This window comes from Melanotaenia boesemani, chromosome 5, assembly GCF_017639745.1.
Source record: "Melanotaenia boesemani isolate fMelBoe1 chromosome 5, fMelBoe1.pri, whole genome shotgun sequence".
Classification (NCBI taxonomy): domain Eukaryota; kingdom Metazoa; phylum Chordata; class Actinopteri; order Atheriniformes; family Melanotaeniidae; genus Melanotaenia; species Melanotaenia boesemani.
Window position 1 is genome coordinate 20495172 of NC_055686.1, and position 19140 is coordinate 20514311.

Sequence of the window (19140 nt, forward strand, 5' to 3'; positions counted from 1 at the left end):
TTAGTGTCTACCTGCAAAGTTGAGAAGATATAACCTTGATCTCAATCCAATGGGTTGAATATTATCTGTCAGAAAAACAAATAAACCCTCGAGGTGGCTTGTTTCACTGCCCTGCTGCAGTCCCTGGGAGGGCCTTAGTGTCTTTGACATTTGAGCTGCACAGCGACAGCAAACTGTGTTGGAGACACAGCAGCGAGCACCCATCGAGAGAGGACGACACGCAGTTTACCCTTCAACTCCTGCCAACAAATAATTCATAGCGCTAACATTTACTTTGTTCCAACGCGGTCCAGCCTTTATCCGCCGCCCTGTCTGTGAACCTCAAAGTACATGTCTGAGGTGAATCAAATATCCAAGTGGAGCGCAGATGTGAATACTAAAACTACGCAGAGGCTTTTAAAGTTTTTATGTCGAGGATGAAAAAGTTGAAAGATACTATGAGTGCTGGATAGAGAAAGAAAGTCTACAACAGATTTAAGATAAACACAAAGCTGTATCTTATAATCCACAATTTCTAAACTTTACAAACCCTCGTCTTACAAAGTCAGGACAGAGAAATCCTCTTAAATTAAATTTAATCTTGCAAAACAGACCAGAAGTCTCAGCAAGATCCAGCAGCAAAACTTCTGACTCAATTTAAAAATCAGCTACATATAACGGTAAGGAATGATACAGTCAAGACACATAGTGCTTTGTTTTCTTCAGAGGCCTTGTGGAGGGTCGGAGATCATCTGGTCCGTGGGCAAAAGCACAGTTTTCGGCCTGCAGGGGGCAGCCCTGAGGGTGGTGAGCATGAAACCAGCAGGAACGGGTTTTTAGGGCACATGGGGCAATGGGCTTCCTCTGGTTACTGGCACTAGAGGACTTCCTCTCCCGCCAGTCTCTTATGTAGACTCTCCCTCCCTCCACTGAAACAGAACAAATTACAGGGAGATATAAAATCCTTCAAGTCCTCACAAAAGCTTCAAATAAATATTTTCCAACAGCTTCAGAGTAAAGCCAGGATCCCAGAGGCAAATAGTCTGTTTTCTGCATCCAGAAGACGATAATAGAACAAAATAGCTCAATGCCGAGGCTGAGAAATAATGAGAAATAATAACAATGTTTAACAAGACAAAAGCAGGGTACATAATATTATTTTCTTTAGTGTAAAATAGAGCAACTTAAAGAAAATTACATGTTGGTCTTTCAGATTAGAAAACAGGTTGAGCTGATATAAACTTTTCACTCCAGGAAACGATCCATAAAACCTGTATTCAGACACTGCATTAAAACAAACTATCAGGGCTTTCTTAAGCTTTCTAAGTCACTATCTTCTGGAAGCAACATGACTAATACAATCACTGCTCCCCAGAACTCACTGCCTGCCTCATTTTTGCTGGGAAACCTGGAGAGACTCTTCAGGAAAGAGGACAGCACTATGCAGCCAATTTGACTACAGACACAGAAACAGGACATTTGGAAGACGTCTTAAACCACAGGAACATAACCTGCGCCTTAATCTAAGCCAAAAGTTAAGAAAAAACCTTATTGTTGATAATCTGCAGTGGCTTAATCCTCCTTCTCATAGAATAATGTATAGATATTATCTATGGACAGAAGTGGGAGAGATGCTTCAGTACAAATATCATTATGTTTTCTCCACAACTGCTCCTGGACAAAAATAAATAAATGTGAGGTGAATTTATTCAGTGCATAGGTTTTTTTTATGCTTGTAAAGACCTGCACAGTGTGTACAAGCCTCACTTGTAGCAGCAAGCCATGTAGCTATATCTCCCTTACCAAATATTTTCATTGTCACCTTAATCAGGTGCTGTATCTTCTAAAATTAAACAACCCATTTAGCTTTATTTGCAAAACAAAATAATCTTTAAAAAAAAAAAACAATGACAGGTTCCCCTAATATTACTGTTAAAACAGTGATAGGTGTCATAACATAATTCTGTTTGTTGGCTAATAGTCTTAACATCCATGTGTAACTGCAAATTCAATCATTCATGTGCCCCAAATTGAAAGAACAGAAACATAAAATAGGTAAATAAGGTGTGTAAAGACTGTATACAAGCACTTATATAATAATAGGTACTGAAAGGAGACATTGCATGCTTATGGTTTGTAGTAATGGAAAATCTTTCTGGTGACTGGTTTGGTTGAAGTTTGAAACTGGCTTTAAAATTTCAACCAGAGAGCAGCAAAACACAACTGGTTCCCTGGAAAACAAAAACAACAGTGGTTTAACACACCTGGGTGGGTAAAGCTGACTCTGCTTTCTTTCTAGTGGAAACAACTCAACAGAATTAACTGAAGGAAAATGCCACTTCTTAGAGAGAAAACTACTTAAACCTGTAGCCATTTGAAAAAAATACTTGTTAAATTACACAGGAGATTATTTTCATCAATAGGTTTTTACTGAAAATTAATCTACATTACTAAAACAAAAAAGTATTGAATGACAATCTTAAGTTGGCCAAAAAAAAAAAAACCTTTTACCCTTCCTCTCTTAAATATTTTTTCTATCTTAAATGGAGCCATAATAAAACTTATAATAACAAAAAGCCAGTATAGATCTCCTCATAGTTCCTGTGAACTATCCATTATGATAAAGGTGTGCAATCAAAAACTACCTCGAAAGACTTGATGGTTGTTCTTTAGAAGAGTCTGAAGGCCTCCGCACTCTTTCTTCAGGAGCTGCAGAGTTTCCTGCTCCAACATTCCAGCAACCTCGTTCACGGAAAGGCTGCCTGAAGAGCAAGGAAGACCGGGAGGGAAAGGTTGAAAGATAGAGGAGACAAAGGAGCAGGAGGAAGTCTATCGATGTTACATTCATCAATATGTTAACACACAGCTTCGGGCATGCACAGGAATAATTTCTATCCGCTATTTCAGATTAGGAAAGAAGCACCCGATGCAACCGACTGGCTTGAGTTGATGTTCTGAGAGCAGCAGACTTTGCTTTTGTCTGAAATGCTCTTTGCAAAAAAGGGGATCAATCTGGTATATAGACCGTTTTACAGAGAGGAAAAAAAAGAACTACTGCTGTCTTACAGTGTTTGTCAGTGCTGTAAAGTGTACTCAGTTAAAGCTCTAACAAGCTTGTCGTAGCATCCAGGATGCATTTCATTGCTTCCTCTCCCAAAGGCCATTTCAGACCTAGAGCTGTTGCTGTCTTGCTTAATCTGAGACACATATTTTACACAGAGGGGAGGCAGAAAAGGACAAAAAGGGATGTTGAAACCGTCCAAAGTTCTAAGCTCTGCGTTCAGCAGATTATAAACAGATAATCAGTCCAACACTTCAAGCTTTTTTTTTTTTTTTTTTCTAGCGTTGCCCTTTTCCCACCCCAAGAGAATTCAATCAGGGCTGACCTTTGGTTCACACAAATGACAATCTTCCTCTTCTTTCCTTTGACATATTGCTTCTTTTGCTCTTTCATAACTACAATTGACCTTAATCTGGAGATAGGTTAATACAGTCTTCTTCTCCAAATCTCTGTTTGCTTCAGGCAACCCATGTTGAGATTATTTAATATCAGGGAACAACGTCTCTGATCTGAATCCAGCTGGTCACTTCAGTTCACAATTTTACAGTAAATACACAAACCTCAACTCTAAAGGATCCCTGTTTTTATGGTTCCTCTGCTGAGAAAAATCCTCATTTAAAAAAGGCCTTACAAAAACACATTTTCCACCCAAATACATCCTGAACGTAGTTGGTCAAATTGCTGATTTAATGCTTGAAATATGCAACAGATTCCCACACTCAGAGACACAAGCAAAGCCAAACGCAGTCCTGTGCCATAGACTGTAAAACTGGGCAGACTGTCATCCAACAGTTCAGACGCCAGGGAGCTCCAGGCTTTAATATAATATCAATACACTGTTTAGAGCTGCCCTTTACTGCCTGCAATGTTAATGTGGATTAATGGGAGAGGCACAGTATTGACACAGTGCATTCTGCTTGGGCTTAGACCAGGTGCAGATGATTACTAATGGTCTGACTTGATGGAGTCGCTTAAGTTCAAATGTCCCCTGAGCATAAGGTGGCCAGCTACTGATTGCGCACTGTGGAAGATTGTTTTTGCTGCTCAAATCAATTCTGAATAATTCTGAGTGTGGAGAAAAATAAATTAGCTGACCTCAGTAAATCGTACATAAAACAACTTTTAGCTAAAAAGAAAACAGCTGTAATACATGATTGCTATTAGGGTTTTTTTATCATACGGAAATGTAATACTTAAACTTATAGATGGATGCTAAATCTGTTCAGTCTATTCAAATAAAAGTAATCTGAAAGGAGAACCCTGGAGACAAAAAACTGTTATGTTAGTCATGGTATCATCTACATGTACATTTGCGTCACTTTCACAATAAAAATGGTCAAAACATGGTCTAAAACGCCGCCCTCCAAGAGCACTTAGTCTTTGGAGATGACACTGCACAAGCAGTAGATCGTAGTAGACAAAACAGACCTTTGTCCACTGGAACTCTTTTTTAATAGAGTTAAACTAAAGGACCAAATTGCCATGACCCTTAGCTGTTAAACACTTACTGGTAATTCTACCTGTTCAATTGCTGATTAACACAAATAGCTTATCAGCCAATCATACAGTTGCAACTCAGTGCATTTAAGCATGTAGACGAGATCAAGAAGACCTGTGGACATTCAAACTGAGCTTCAGAACTGTGACACAAGCTGACCAAAATTGGACAAACATAGCTTGGTGTGATGTATCTCAGTTTCAGGTCCCACATTCTGATGATGGGTCAGAATTCGTTGTAAACAATATAAAAGCATGAATCCAACCAGGATTGTATCGGCGATGGTGGTGTAATGATGTGGGGAATATTTTCTTGGCACACTTTGTTCCCCTTCATAAACAACTGAGTATTGTTTAAACACTACAGCCTACCTGCGTATGTTTTTTTACCTTGTCCATCCCTTTATGACCACAGTGTACCCATCTTTAGATTGGTTAACTCCAGCAGGATAATGCACCATGTCAAAAAGCTCAAATCACAAACTGTAGTTGTTCGTTGTCAGAGGGTCTTAGACATGAATTACAACATAAATCAAGGGCTACAAATTGCTGATCAAGTATTTAAAATATGAATTGATTTGGTCTCTAAAATACCAGAGAAAGCTGAAGTATTCCAGTCACATTTACCTCAATCTCATCTCATTCAATAATTGCCACTCTCTGTAGAGGAAATGTGCAGTGCCCGCAAAGATTAAGGCACAACCCATCTATAATCTGCCTCCATAGTCTTACCCTAACCAATCTCTATTGAGAGACATCTGGGACATTTTTAGGCTATAAACTGAATTCAGTAGATGGGCAGACACCAGTCAATCTGTCCAACATCCTCACATGGATTTTGTGGATGTATTTGTGTCTCCGAAATTAACAGCTGGGAAACAATGGGTAAATTAGATTTAATTTCTCAAATTTAATGCTTTTCACCCTGAAGATGCCTGCGGTTTCTCTTTATGAATGCAATCAGGGGTGTAAATAAAGAGAGGAACAATAAATGCTGCATTTGTAAACAACATTAATCAGAACACCCTAAAATCAAACCAATATCACTCCTCGTGCCTACTTCATGGGACAATCAGGTAGAACATTCCTCAAGAATATTATGAGCTTTTCTCTGCATAACCGATGAACACAATGGCAATGTTTCAGGGCCACCTGTGCTGCAAACACATGCCTGGACGATGGATTTGCATGCATATGAAAAATCAAAAAATTGTGGTCTGATTATAAAGTTTTCATGATTGTATTTCAACCAATGACTTCTCTGCTCTACACTTGTACCAGATCTACTTGAACTACTAAATCTTTCCCATTACAACTGTTTGTTGTTACACAAAGAAACTGAAACTTAAACTAATATAAAAGAAAACTAAAAAAAAAGTGACTATTGTTAAAGTGTAAAGCTCTGGTTTTCTGGAGGATTGTTAGTCTAAACAGGAAAAAGGTGTGATGAGAGGTGTTCCCTGGTTAATAACAGAGCTGTAGCCACTTCTCATCCACCGCCTCTTCCATGCAAGCTGTTTTTGTTTACAATAATGTATCTTCATGTAATTTTTGTCCTTCTAAGATCTCACTAAGCTAATGTTTAGTGTTGCAGAGTGAGCAGCGTGTTCAGTACATACCTTTTATATTCTCAGCATGGTTACACAACAATGTGAGCCAGGTCAGCAGTGAAGCGTGCATGAATTAGTAACTCGCTTCAAAGTTACAGGAAGCTGCTTCGCACATCAACTGTGAGATTTATTCTAAGCTTAGTGCACGTGAAATAAACAACACCAGGGCTGAGTGTCACTCTGTAGACTTCTCATAGTGTTTATCCAATGAAGAAATGCAACCCAAACATGAGCAGAATTTGAACTTTACACCAACAATAGGCCATACAATGCTTAAAAATAGAAAGAAACTAAATCCAAAAGGCCTTTTGATGACTTTGAGATCTTTCCAAAATGTATTCAACAAAGGCTGGCTCCTCTTGACTTTACTCTTTGTTCTTACACAACAGATAACTGGTGGAATACCTCAATACAAATGCATACTCATGCATAAATCATAGACAGTGGTGCATTATTCATCCAGTCATCTCTACATAGTCACTGCCTCCCTTTATGCACTCTCCCTCATTTTTCTCTGCGTTTAATTTAAGCACCGGCACCCTGACAGAGAATTTTCTGTTTTAATCATAGTAGTCTTCATCTTTGTGTGTGTGTGTGTGTTTGTAGCAATGGGGTGCAGAGGCGCTGAAAAAGGTGACGCGTGGGATGGTGTGAGTGAAACTTTGTGTGCAGCATTATCTGAACTGTTTGGTGCAGGAAGAGACAAGCACAGGATGAGATACAGAGTTCAAAGAGGCATCACTCTGTGTCCCGAAGCCCTGCAGAAGACTGATGCTGAGACGGGACGGGGTGGTGACAAGCGCGGTGGGGAGGAAGACAGAATGATGGGGGGGTATCAGATTGCATTTTTAAGAGTCAGACTCTACTGACTGCCTCAAAGAAACTAGAAATATATATATTTTTAGTGACTATATACATATTTTTTTTTTTTGTTTCAGGTGTCGGGTTATGTCTTCATGCCCAACTTTTTTTTCCTGATCTTTATTGTTTAGTGGCTGCTATTCTGTGGTTTACCTCCTTGGTTCCAGTCACCGCAGGTCCCTCCACCAGTCATTCCCAGTAGAACATCAGCGACCTGCAGGACAACTCTGTCGACAAAATCCCTCGGGAGAGCGGCGCAGTTTCTAACCGTTTCAACCCGCTCTCTGGGCTGGAACCCGGCTCCCCATGTGCTCCCAGAAGTGCCATCACAGTCTGAGTTCCCATGGCAACAGTCCCCATCAACTCCAACGTCTGGCCTTTGAACTGTGACCCCAGGAAACGTCTGGTGGCTCTGAATGTATCGAGCTCTTTGTTGCTCTAACTCAACCTCGTCAGGCAGCTCATAGTTCCTGGACTTTCCCACCAGACACACCTGCAGGAGGAAGAACTGAGTGTCAGCATGATTCACATGGGTGTAGAGAACTGAAACTGCAAACCAGAAACCAAAAACAACACTCATTTACAACAATATTTTCAAAAGAACATCGATATATAATGAAGATATGTCATGATTCAGTGAGAAAAAAACAGGAAAAAAACTAAACAAAAGCTTTTTTAAGCTTCCCTTCACTGAATCAAATTATTACAACACATCAGCCCAGTAAATAACTCCCTGGTATTTTTATGTGTACTATAGCTACTAATGGCTTCCAGTTATGGAAGAAATGTCTCTCTGGAGGCAATAAATACTTGATTTATCCATGACTGTCTACTTAATAAAGCCCATGTGAAGAAAAGACCAAGACAAACACTGTGCATGAACCTAGAATAAAGATTTTAAAAAGATCCCTGTGTTATTGTGAACATTTACAGGAGGCACATGCCCGCTCTGCTTTTAAGATCAAGATTAAAACTTTCCTTTTTTGGGAACATTTATACTTAGTACTGGCTCAGATGACAGTGAAACATCACTCAGTTATGCTATAATAGATGAAAGCTGCTGGGAGATGAGTTCATTTTATCTTCTTTCCTGTGGTTTGTGCTTTTTCTCTTCTTGTACCATGCTGACAGACCTACATGTTTTATAGCTGCATGTTTGTTTGTCATTGCTTTCCTTGTCTTGTTCTGAGCTCTAAATAAGCCAAGTCACTGTAACCAAGTGCTACTCAAAGGAAATTGTTAGATTTTACTCATATGAAGTACCCTATGACTATACTATACTGAATACATCTAGAGAAAATTTAGACTCATCTGTTTCACATTTGAGTGATTATGTTCAGAAATTATACTCAATACATATTAAAAAAACATCTAAAATATGTCTGAATTTTAAAGTAGCCAGCTGATGATGAGCTGCCTTCTAGTCTTTTTAAGCCTACCCGTTTAGTTGATGGTATTCTCAAGCAGTCTTCCTCAGTGTTGAAGCCACAGACTTGGCTGACCTCACTGATGAAGTCGAGGTATTCTCTATACTGAGATTTCTTACACTGGCGTCTCTGGTACTTGCCATAGAAGTCAAAGAAACAGCAGGGGAGGACAAAGTAACGGCAGCAGTAAGATGACCTGCAATTTGAAAAGAAAAAAAATATTTTTACCCAGAGCAAAGGAAAATAATTCTTTTGTAGGAATGTAGTGACTCATGAGCTTTGAACTGTTTTAACATTCGCCCAGCACTTTTATAAATCTCTCAGATATGAAACAACAAGCCTTTACTTCAAATTATAATCTTTAATCAGGAACAGGGTAAAGCAGATTTATAGGACTGAGGCTCAACGTCGCCACCAGGTGGTTGCCTCAACACTGACACTTTTGTAAACAGACACTCATGGGAACAAACACTCCCAGACACACTCGCATCACTCATCATCCCCTCCCGATAATGTTATTCCAAGCATAAGAGATCAGCTGCCACTTGCGCTGCTGAGTGTGATTGTTGTCCCCGATGGCTCACCTGGCTGCTATAACAGGGATCCACGGTGTGAGCTCGTCCGAGTGGTTCCCAATCAGCCAGTCTGTACCCGGGAATAAGAAGCTCTCACTGGGAGTAATTGCTTTTTCCTAAAATAGCAAAGACCCAAAAAGCAGAGGAGCTTTGCATAGACGTTGTAAATTGGCATGGTTTTATTCAGAATAACTCAGTGAAAACTGACTTTTTTTTTTATCCTCTCAAACTCCTAATGCATAACAAAGCAAGGAATGAGGTCAAACTTATCAAGTTATTTAATTCAACTGGCCTTTTTTCTGTGCTCTAAATTTTTCTTGACAACACTGTACTAATATCAAAGCTATTTTGGCTTAGAATTTATCTAAACCCTTTCATGTATGAGCAAGAAGTCACAAGAGTATCACAAATCATGCAAGCAAAAAGCACTGAAGCTTGTGAGGTTGGGAGACTTTTCAAATGAATAAGTATGGCAGCCCTGCAGGTCCAGAAATATTGGTCTGCCACATCCGCTCTCAAAAATCTGTCAATAATAGATGACTTGAGATGGAAGCAGTCAGCAGCTTGTTGTCAAACGAGCGACTGAGGCCATGAGCCACACAGGGAAGCGCTGTGTTTTGAGGGCAGACTTCTTGGGAGATGTGCATATGAATTTGTCAGAACTCAGCATCAGACTCCAGCGTGAAAGCAGGTTTGTCTGAAAGCTTGGAGCATGTGTTAAGGCAGGAGACTCTAAAGCATACAAACGTCTGCTTTACGTAATGCCAGTTTAAAAATATAACTTTTCTAATACAATAAGACATTTTTCTCCCATCAAGTCACAGTAAAGAAAAATGAACATTAAAGGATTAATCTACAGTTGACCATTATGTATTAATGAAATTTCCAAAAACACACATTAGGACGAGTATTTTGTATGTTTATTCATCCATTTATCTATTATTCATTCTGTGTTTACATCTTTAAAGGAGCATCTTCCTAAAATATCTGTTTCCTTTGAAATGAGCAAATAAAACAAATCTCCCAAGTTTGCTTTAAGGCACTCCAAGAGTTTTCAATAAATTTAAAAGAAATCATCAGCGTGTAAAGATTAGTCAGTTATTGAGGGATTGTAAAGAACTGCTTGAAAAAAAAGTGGGAAATAATCTTTAAATTTGAGGGTTGAGATTCCTACCAAAAATAAATGAACTCCATCAGCAGATGAAGGTCATGATTTCATTCTTGTGTTTCATGTAATTACTCGTATTTTCTGTTTCATGTGAAAAGACAACATAAGTTACCTAAAACACAGTTTGATTTAATCTCTTTTCAGTCACAGCTGACCCACCTCAAGCACAGTCTGAGGGCCGTACATGTCCCAGATCCTCCTCCTGCGGACGTCAATGCCCTTTCCCGGGTGCTGCAACACAAGTTGGCGTAACGGTCAGTGACTAATCACGCTTGGCCACATTCACACTTCGACCACTGTGTGTAATTTCAATTACCCTTGTCCTTGTGTGGGATTGGTGTTTGTAGCGTCATAGTGGAGAAGGTTTAAAATATTCAGAGGTACAAGTCTGGTCACCTGGACTCAGGCCAGCTCCATGTCATCGATTAGCCTACTGGTGAAAATTCGGCTAATTGAGGGCACTTCTTTAAGATTCCCATGTTTTATTAAAGGTGCTTTAACTAGAGGACAATTCAATGTTGTTTTTGTGTGAATCTTTAAATCTTTGATTTTAGGGACTAGCTATAAAACATTGTGCTATATAAGAAAAAAATATTAATCTTGAAAACAAATAGCAACTTATTAAAAACTTGCAACTCCATCTGTGTAAAGGTGGAAAATAAAAACTATGGTGACTAATCTAATCATCATTTACTCAGTTTTCTATTCAGTTTTGTGGCTGTTGTGAAAAATCTTCAGAAAACCAGTGAGGATAAATAAATTCATAAAGCTCCAGTTGTCTTTTATGTCTTTTTTTTATGTTGCAGCTGGAAAACAGGCTCAACACAGTATAAGAGTCTGCAGGAATTATTTAAAACTAACTCTTCCTCCAAGGTCTTGGCCCACTCCCCTCTCAGCCAATCCCTGCAAGTGTATGGACAGCGTAAACAGTTTTAAGTAGTCTAAACTAACTCTCAAAAAGACTGTAGCTGGACTATAGCCTAAACCAGGGATAGGGATAATCAATTCGGTCCTGCAATCCTGCAGGTTTTCAATGTAACCCTGCTCCAACACACCTGACTCAAATTAATGAGTCATTGAGCAGAACTTCACAGGTTGTTAGATCCATTAGAGTCAGGTGTGTTGGAGCAGGGAAACACAGAAAACCTGCAGGACTGCGGCCCTCGTAGGACCAAACTAAGTAGAAGGAGTTTTTGTATCTGAGAAGATACAAAAATCAGGCATCAAACATTTTTGGTCGTACTGTGTGGTGCTCTCTAATATTCTCAGCAGAGAACACCCCACATAAGGATTCAGTCCCACCGGCCGATCTAGGATTTAGTCCTCCGAGCCAAAAATATCTCACAAGATCAAACGTAATGTAACAAATGGTGGTCTTGCGACTTTTAACAGAAAAATCTAAAAAAAAAAAAAAAAAAAAAAAAAAAAGCTTGGAGACAACATGAACACAGACTTTATAGTCCTCCCTTGTTCCCCAGAGAGCTCGCTCTATGGATTGGCTACACTCCGTTCCACGTCACAAAACGGGAGTCGTCGGCTTTCCCCACACACGTGAAGATTTTTGGTCGTAAATATCGAACAAGTTTAATATTTGCAACCCGTTTCGTAGCCAATTATCGTGACAAATTCACTCTTAACACACCTCAGACTAAAGAATCATGTTATAAGATAATCTTATAAGACTTTAGATAATTAGGCGTTTGCTGTCCTTGGTCAGGAAGGGGAAAAATCAGGACAAAAACAGCCCGATAATTTTTATGTGTGTACCCCACTTAACATGCCTGTCTTCGCACTTTGGAAGGAATCCAGAGAACCCAGACAGAACCCATGCATACATGTGGAGAACATACAAACACTACACAGAAAGGCCCCTCAGTTTACCATTTGCTAATGTTCTGCCACTTACTAAGGACCATGTTGTGATCATCATAATCTTAAGTGCCTGAATAGAAAGCAACTTGTATGTAACAATGTAAAAAGTCCAGTAGTTTTCTGTTCAAGTACTTTTAGTATTACAATTTTTAAAAGTTTAGATCCCGTTTTAGTCAGCCATGACAAGGAGTCAAATGCAGCGACCTGCTGATTCATTCAGTGCCACATAATACTCAGCTTGAGGTTTTCATGTAACAGATTAATTTCAAACAATACAGTCCTAACTCACCCCTTCATTGGTCAGTATGTGAACTAGGAGGCCATTTCCACAGCCCAGGTCCACAAAGGACTGTATGGCAGTCAAACCTCTTTCTGCTCTCTCCTCAGCCCACAGCACCTGCAGCCACAGTGACAGATTCAATACAGTAAGGTCAGCGAGCTTTCAATCACGGTAGTAAAATCCAATTTACAGCTGCAGCGTGACACCTGCTGCTACAGCTGCTGACACCCTTTCACCTGCCTCTAGAAGACGTATTGATTCACAAGGTTCACATTCAGATTGATTGACCCAGCTTTAGTTGCATGACCCAACAGTATGTGACAGATAACATGATTTCCACAGACACAAATATACATATATGAACATTTTTGTAATATTTATCACTAACATACTACGGTCTCCAATTTCGGCAGAAAAAAAGTTAACACATGAAACCATCTATTTTAGTTCTAAATAATCAGGTATGAACCCACCAGGAGATATGTAGCAATCGCAACATCCTCATACACAAATTTCTCAGGATCCGTAACCTCAGGCCAAACCTAGAAATTGCGATAAAAAGATAAAACCATAACAAATCAGGCCATTCAGTAGATAAAAACAACAGGCATTCAGAGTACCTGCTCTTTTTACCTTCACCATAGCCTTGTACTTCTCCTTCAGTTGCTGGTACATGAGGCTGTACTTCTCCACTGGCAGCAGAGACAAGGTGCTCCTGAACTCACTGCTCTTGCACTCAGTGGCCCAGCGCACCAATTTAGGTAGAAGATCTGAGGACAGCCAGGGCAGCTTAGCATAAGCGACGCCATCAAAGAACCACGCGTCCAGAGTCAGCAAATGCAGCTCCAAAGCCCTGAAGATAAAGATTTTTAGGTCTAGTACAGGCATAACTTATTTTAGGCCACCATTAAAAGGCCAAAATCAAGGTTACTGAGCACAAAAAATGTGCCCAGTAGCAAAATTATGTGCAAATGTCAACCAGTTCCAGTTGTGCATATGAAGACATTTAACTTATTTCAATCTTCCAAGATGTCCACAAGACACACACCACTTAGTGAAAAACGGAAAATGTTTTGTGTCTTTATTTTTCCTCATACAGTTTTCAAGAAGTCCTAGCAATTGATATCTAGCTTATGTTGGGAGCCACAGGCTGCAGTAACAACCTAGTAGACAAGCTAATACAGCAACTACTCCAAATTGCTTCAGCATGCTAGTAACCGAGGCAACAGATGATTTAGGCTGTCTGTCTTTGTATGATGGTTGCCATCAAAGAAAGGTTAATGACCAGGAGAATATCTAGAAGTGCTAGTCGTTGGCCTTGCATGCTAACGCTTAGCCAAGACCACAAATTATCCAATGAATTTCTCTGTTAAATGCTTGAGTTACTGCTCAGGTTGAATAAATAGTCTCCCTTCACTTTCCACTGTCAGCTGCTCAGATATCAGTGGTAGCTTATTATAAGTTGGATCAGTAGCTAGCTGCTGTAGGAATATAGACCCCTGCTGTATACATGTACCAGGCTGCCATCCACCTGTATAGGATTAAGTAGGTGAGTGGACAATGATGTCCAGTGACTGGCCTAAACGACACTGGCTGTTGTTGCCTGCATACTTATTCAGCCCTAGGTGAAGAGCGTTAAGCACATGCTCACTCAGTAGGACATAGTCATAGCCGTTAGCAGTCAAAGCCTGCTCCATCGGCCTGGAAAGCTGCTGTCCTCCAGCTAGCATTTCTTGTGGCTTGTGCAAGCTTCCTCTTTCAGCTGTTTCTCATAGTTCTTACTAAGTAGCTGTACATTCCCACCTTGCAACAGGCAGGACCTGTTCCTTATGGTGCAAAAACTTCACATTTTAAAAAGAGTTGCAGTGGATACTGAAGCTGAGGTGCACTGCCTGGAAAATTTGACCACACAAGAAAATTCAGGGTTTATAAAATGGTAGTGGTCAGGTTGCTGAAAAGTCTTGCGAGCGCGATTTTGAGACAACTGGATACACCTCATTAAGTAAAAAATACAAAAGCATGCATGTATCTTTTTCTTTAAGCTTTGGGTTATATCTAAGGTGATAATGCATTTTTAATACTGAAGATAAACCAGAAAATATGGAAAATGATACCATAATTTACAAAAATTATCCCATCTATGCTTTTCCTGTAACAAACCAAAACATCTTACTGTAAACACTAACTAGCAGATATCAATAACCAGATTAATGTAGCTAAAGCATTTCTGACTAAATGTCTCTCAGCTGTTTTTTCTTATGTAGTTATTTGTTGTTTTTTTTTTTACTATAAAATCTGTTAAGTCAAAACATACTGTATAACATAAAAAATAGTTAAACCGACACACTGAAAATGCAGTAGAAGGAACTTATTTTGCACCTCTTTTTACCTTTGTATCCCAATGTATAATGCCCTTATAATAAACCCCAAAGATAACAAGGTATTCTGTGTGTCAGTGCTACTGAAAACAAACCCCCACATTAATGCTACTTGACTATCTTGTTATGATTTACAGTGGGGTCATATAAGAGAATCCTCTTTTGAGTTCAGATTTTATAATCTGAGACATATAACCACATAAACCTACATACTATAGAATTTAATCCTGTGGAAAATGTTGTTTTATTGCTAATTAAAACACTGTGTCTAACTAAAGCAAATATCACAATGGAATGGAAGGCTCCATTTTTTTACATAAAATATTAATTGAACAATACACAATATTTAACTCTCATTTATTTTTTCTGTATATTTCCTTACATCAAACAGTGAAAGCCTGTTTCTATCTTAGAATAGCATCTCTGTTACTAACCATGCGTTAGTGTTTTTATTACATTATGCACTATTTGATATTTATTTATTCTAAAGGAGGCATTTCAGACTCACCATTCTTCACAGCCATGACTGCAGAGGAGAATCTTATAAATGTTGCCCTTCTTAAAAGACACTTTTCCCTCTGCATTCTCCTCAAATGGTAGAAAAGTCACTTGTTGTTTGTCAAAGCCTGCAGAAGAAAAAAGGATTATACAAGTGCACAAAGCTGAGACAGATTTAGTTAAAGAAAAGCTCTCTTACCTTTCAGTATGACTTCCTTTTGCTGGTTTGTTCCATAACAGTTCACTTTAGGAATAACAGTTCTCACGCTAAATGACCAAGGTTTGTCCTGTTCACGCGTCTGTGCAGGTAAAACCCCGCTGGAGAGGAACAACATGGCATCCTGGAACAGTTCAGCATCGTCCAGTAGGAGCTGTAGCCCATCTCTGTCCAAATCTCTACTCTCTGTCTCTTTAACGCCGCAAAGACGCTTGTTAATAACATGAGGTTTCTTTATCCATACGTCTATTGCTGACCAGAAACCTTCTGGAAGAGTCTTACATTCTCCTGGAAACTTTATATCAAAAAGTTTGGGCATACCTAAACATCAGAGAACACCACGAGCATTTGTTTACGATTACTAAGTAAAGTCCTGGGAGCTTTTATGTTAAATAAATTCTTGGTAAATGTTCAAAATCCGGAACTAAGTTATAAAACTTAATAATAAACTGATTTCAAGCACATTTTAAATTATTTCTGCTCATAGAAAAGCAAAAGTATGACATCAGGATTGTGGAAGCGAAGTCAATGTTGTCGCTGAATGATGACGTATGGAACGCGTTCACTTCCGATTTTCCACTAGAGGTCGCTGTTTATATGTGCAAAGCAAAGATTTAATCGGTGGCCAAATCAGTGTCATAATACAGTAATTTATACGATATTTATTAGCAAATAATGCAAAAAATGGTTTTACCTGATTTATAAAAAAAAAAATAATATGTGATGATTATGATTAAATACTAATTCAACTTTATTACAGTTTGCTTTCTTTCACACAAACCAACCCCTGAGTTTAACGTCTACATTAACAATTATAATAAAACAAAAGCCAGCTGTAACAGATTGTTAGTTGCTGATAGAGACCATGTTGTGGTTATTTTTCTTAAGGTTTGTCTATAATTGTGTGTATTTGCTTACTTTATTTGTTAATGTCCTTTTCTACAAAAAAAAAGCCCTTTAAAATTAAACAAAAAAAATAAAAAACCAATATTTTCATTCATTTTTTTTATTGGTGAATTATTTTCTTGCTTGTTTGCTTGTGCATTTTATAACAAAAAATGTTTATTGTTGTCTTACAAATAAATTGCATCGAGAGTAAAATGTAATTGAATTAGTACATAAGTTTATGTGCAGAGCTTGTGAATACATGCCTTGCATTCTTCATGTCATACATACTTTGTTGTCAGAAAAAAAAAGGTTTTTATATGTTTGCTTATTTGTTTCTTTTTTTAAAATCTTGTTGTGGCATATGAGACTTCTACTACTTTAACAGGAGCTGCTTTTAGATGATAACTATTTACACATATTCACAACCCATCCCTGAGGCAGTGCTGTATCTTTCTTTATCCTATGATTGTTCTCTTTACATACCATAAAGTGTGAGAACTATAACGTTTCCTCTCTGCTTTCCCTACTAAATTCTCACAGGTAATATTCTCACAGCAGTGATTCATGTTCCAAGTCACAGGCTTGGGACAGAAATTCCACTCAAGCTTGTTTGTCACACATGAAACTCAACAGAGTTTGCATAGTGTAAATTGACACTGTAAAAACACAAAAACACAAAATCTAAAACAAGAGAATAAATATATAAATACATTAAATGACAGTTTCTTCGCGTCATACCATCTGGTGGATTGTGGATGACTTGTTGAAGCTATGAATAATAATAATAATAATAGTTTTAATTATTCACTTGATTATCATTTGTGCTCGTAATAATACTTGTTCAACTCCTAAATCCATCTTCAAACACATTGTTGTGCCTCTGTAGTTGGTTTAGTTGTCAGTACATGAAAGAAAGCAAAATCATGGCTGCTCCTATTCGCTCCTTTGAATGGCAGATCATTTCAGTGTTGAGTAATTCAACCAGGAAAGCAGGGAGGAGAGATTCAAAAAGATACTGTACCAGGAAGTGCAAAGTTCAGACAGGTCCTGCACTGTGCCGCCTAGTTTACATTCAAATGACAGCCACTTGTTATGCTGAGAAAAATCCTGTCAAACTTGCTTGGCAACAGCCGACATGGAAAAGGGAAACATATATAGACAAGAATTATTTTCTTCTTTATTTGACTCATGGCTAAAGACAAGTTTCGTGTGAATTTAGTCATCAGACGCAGTAAATATAGATCAACAAGACGTATCAATTGAAAACATGTTTGTTTTTTTAACAGTCTAAGCAAAGAAAATACAAAATAAACATTTTATAAATAAGTTTTAAGGTAAGAAAGTGTTTATCTTGTTTCTGAATATAAAAATAACTTTTATAGTCCAAGAATATTGTGATGAGGCTTGATAAATTCTTAATATAAAAATAGTTTTTGTTGAGATTTCTTACAAGTATTTAGGTTAATTTCGTTTTTGTAGTGTTATCATTTTAGGGACTGTTAAATGCCAAACCCAAATATTAAACTGGGATTTCTTCTCCGTCGCTTAAATTTAAAATAGCAAATTAAACGATTTTCCTTGAGTGAATAAATATGACACGTTTAAAATTATTATTGTTTTATTTTTTATGTTTTAAGATTTCTTTATTTTAATTCAGTTGTACCACAGCGGCGACATCTGGGGAGCAGCATAGGGCTCTGGTTATGTGCTGGTTTTACTGTAAATGTCGTGTAGTATTATAGTTTCATATTATCTAAAGCACCTTTTTTGTGTTAAAAATCCAGGTGAGAGAAGTCAGGAAGGGGTGTGGCTTGTTGAGAACCTGAAAAGAGGTGGAGGAAACACGGGTGGATTACAGGTACTACTTAAAGTACGGAACTGAAAGCATAAATCCACAGACCGCGTCTTATTTGCCGAAAAGAAAACCCAGTCTGGATTTATTATCGCACGGTAACCAGTTAAATAAAAAATAAGTTGCAGATTTAATCTGGATTTGTGATACAAAGAGAAAGCCATCTGTCGACAACACCAGAAGTTTGAATGCCAACATGGATCATCCGTCTTGGGACGTGTGTGGTTGAGGAAACAGACGACAAGCGTTGCGCCATCGTCTTGTTTTGATTAACGGTAAATATCCGAGATTTATCAGCTGTCTAAAATAGTGTCTAGGAATTTTAAGAAACTCTAATGTTTCAATGGATGTCCTAAATTATGTTTGTGTTAATTTCTTATTACAATAGTCACATAGGTCAACAACAGTCAACTATCCAACAGCTTATAAAGCTGATCATGGTATTATGACATTACACACTTCAATGCTAATTATAACAGTATAATACGACACCACTACGCTCTTCCTCTTTCTGATAAAAGAGGCTGAGTGAATACAGCTGAGGAGAGGGAGACATACACCAGCTCAGAAGCAGACATCACAAAACCCAGGAAATATATGTGTGTATATATATATATATATATATATATATATATATATATATATAATGTCTGAAGTGATCCACAATCTGTAGAAATGAAGTTTCTTTAGATCTGTTCTGTCACTGATGAATAAGTCCTGTGCCTTCGAGTGTTGTTATGAATTTGCTCAGGTGGAGGAAGCAGTTATCAGCAGGGTAAACAAACAGCACATGTAGGATAATAAATAACTGGTCATTTGAAGGTGCAACTAAAGGCTTGTGTCATTAAGGTCAGACCAGTTTTACAAGTGGCTTTTGAGCTTCAATGAGCGGTTATAAATAACTTTTTGGTTATACGGTCTTTTAGACTTAGTGGATTTTTTCAGTAGCTGAACAGGTTAAACATTCATCGTTCTGT

The 19140-nt window shown here is 38.2% G+C and overlaps 1 protein-coding gene across 2 annotated transcripts; it reads right to left on the reverse strand.

The window, feature by feature from the left end:
• Positions 1–391: 391 nt before the first annotated feature.
• Positions 392–15971, reverse strand: trmt44 (tRNA methyltransferase 44 homolog). 2 transcript variants are annotated; one of them, XM_041986640.1, is made up of 11 exons: positions 15406–15971; positions 15217–15334; positions 12964–13183; positions 12804–12872; positions 12340–12447; positions 10338–10409; positions 9020–9126; positions 8448–8631; positions 7162–7501; positions 2625–2741; positions 392–908 (listed from the first exon to the last, which is right to left on the reverse strand). In XM_041986640.1, exons 1-11 carry the CDS (start codon positions 15740–15742, stop codon positions 676–678), a joined length of 1905 nt encoding a protein of 634 aa, XP_041842574.1. In that variant the 5' UTR covers positions 15743–15971; the 3' UTR covers positions 392–675. The 2 variants fall into 2 exon arrangements, with proteins under 2 accessions (XP_041842574.1, XP_041842575.1); XM_041986641.1 differs by lacking the exon at positions 392–908 and adding an exon at positions 925–1589.
• Positions 15972–19140: the final 3169 nt, after the last annotated feature.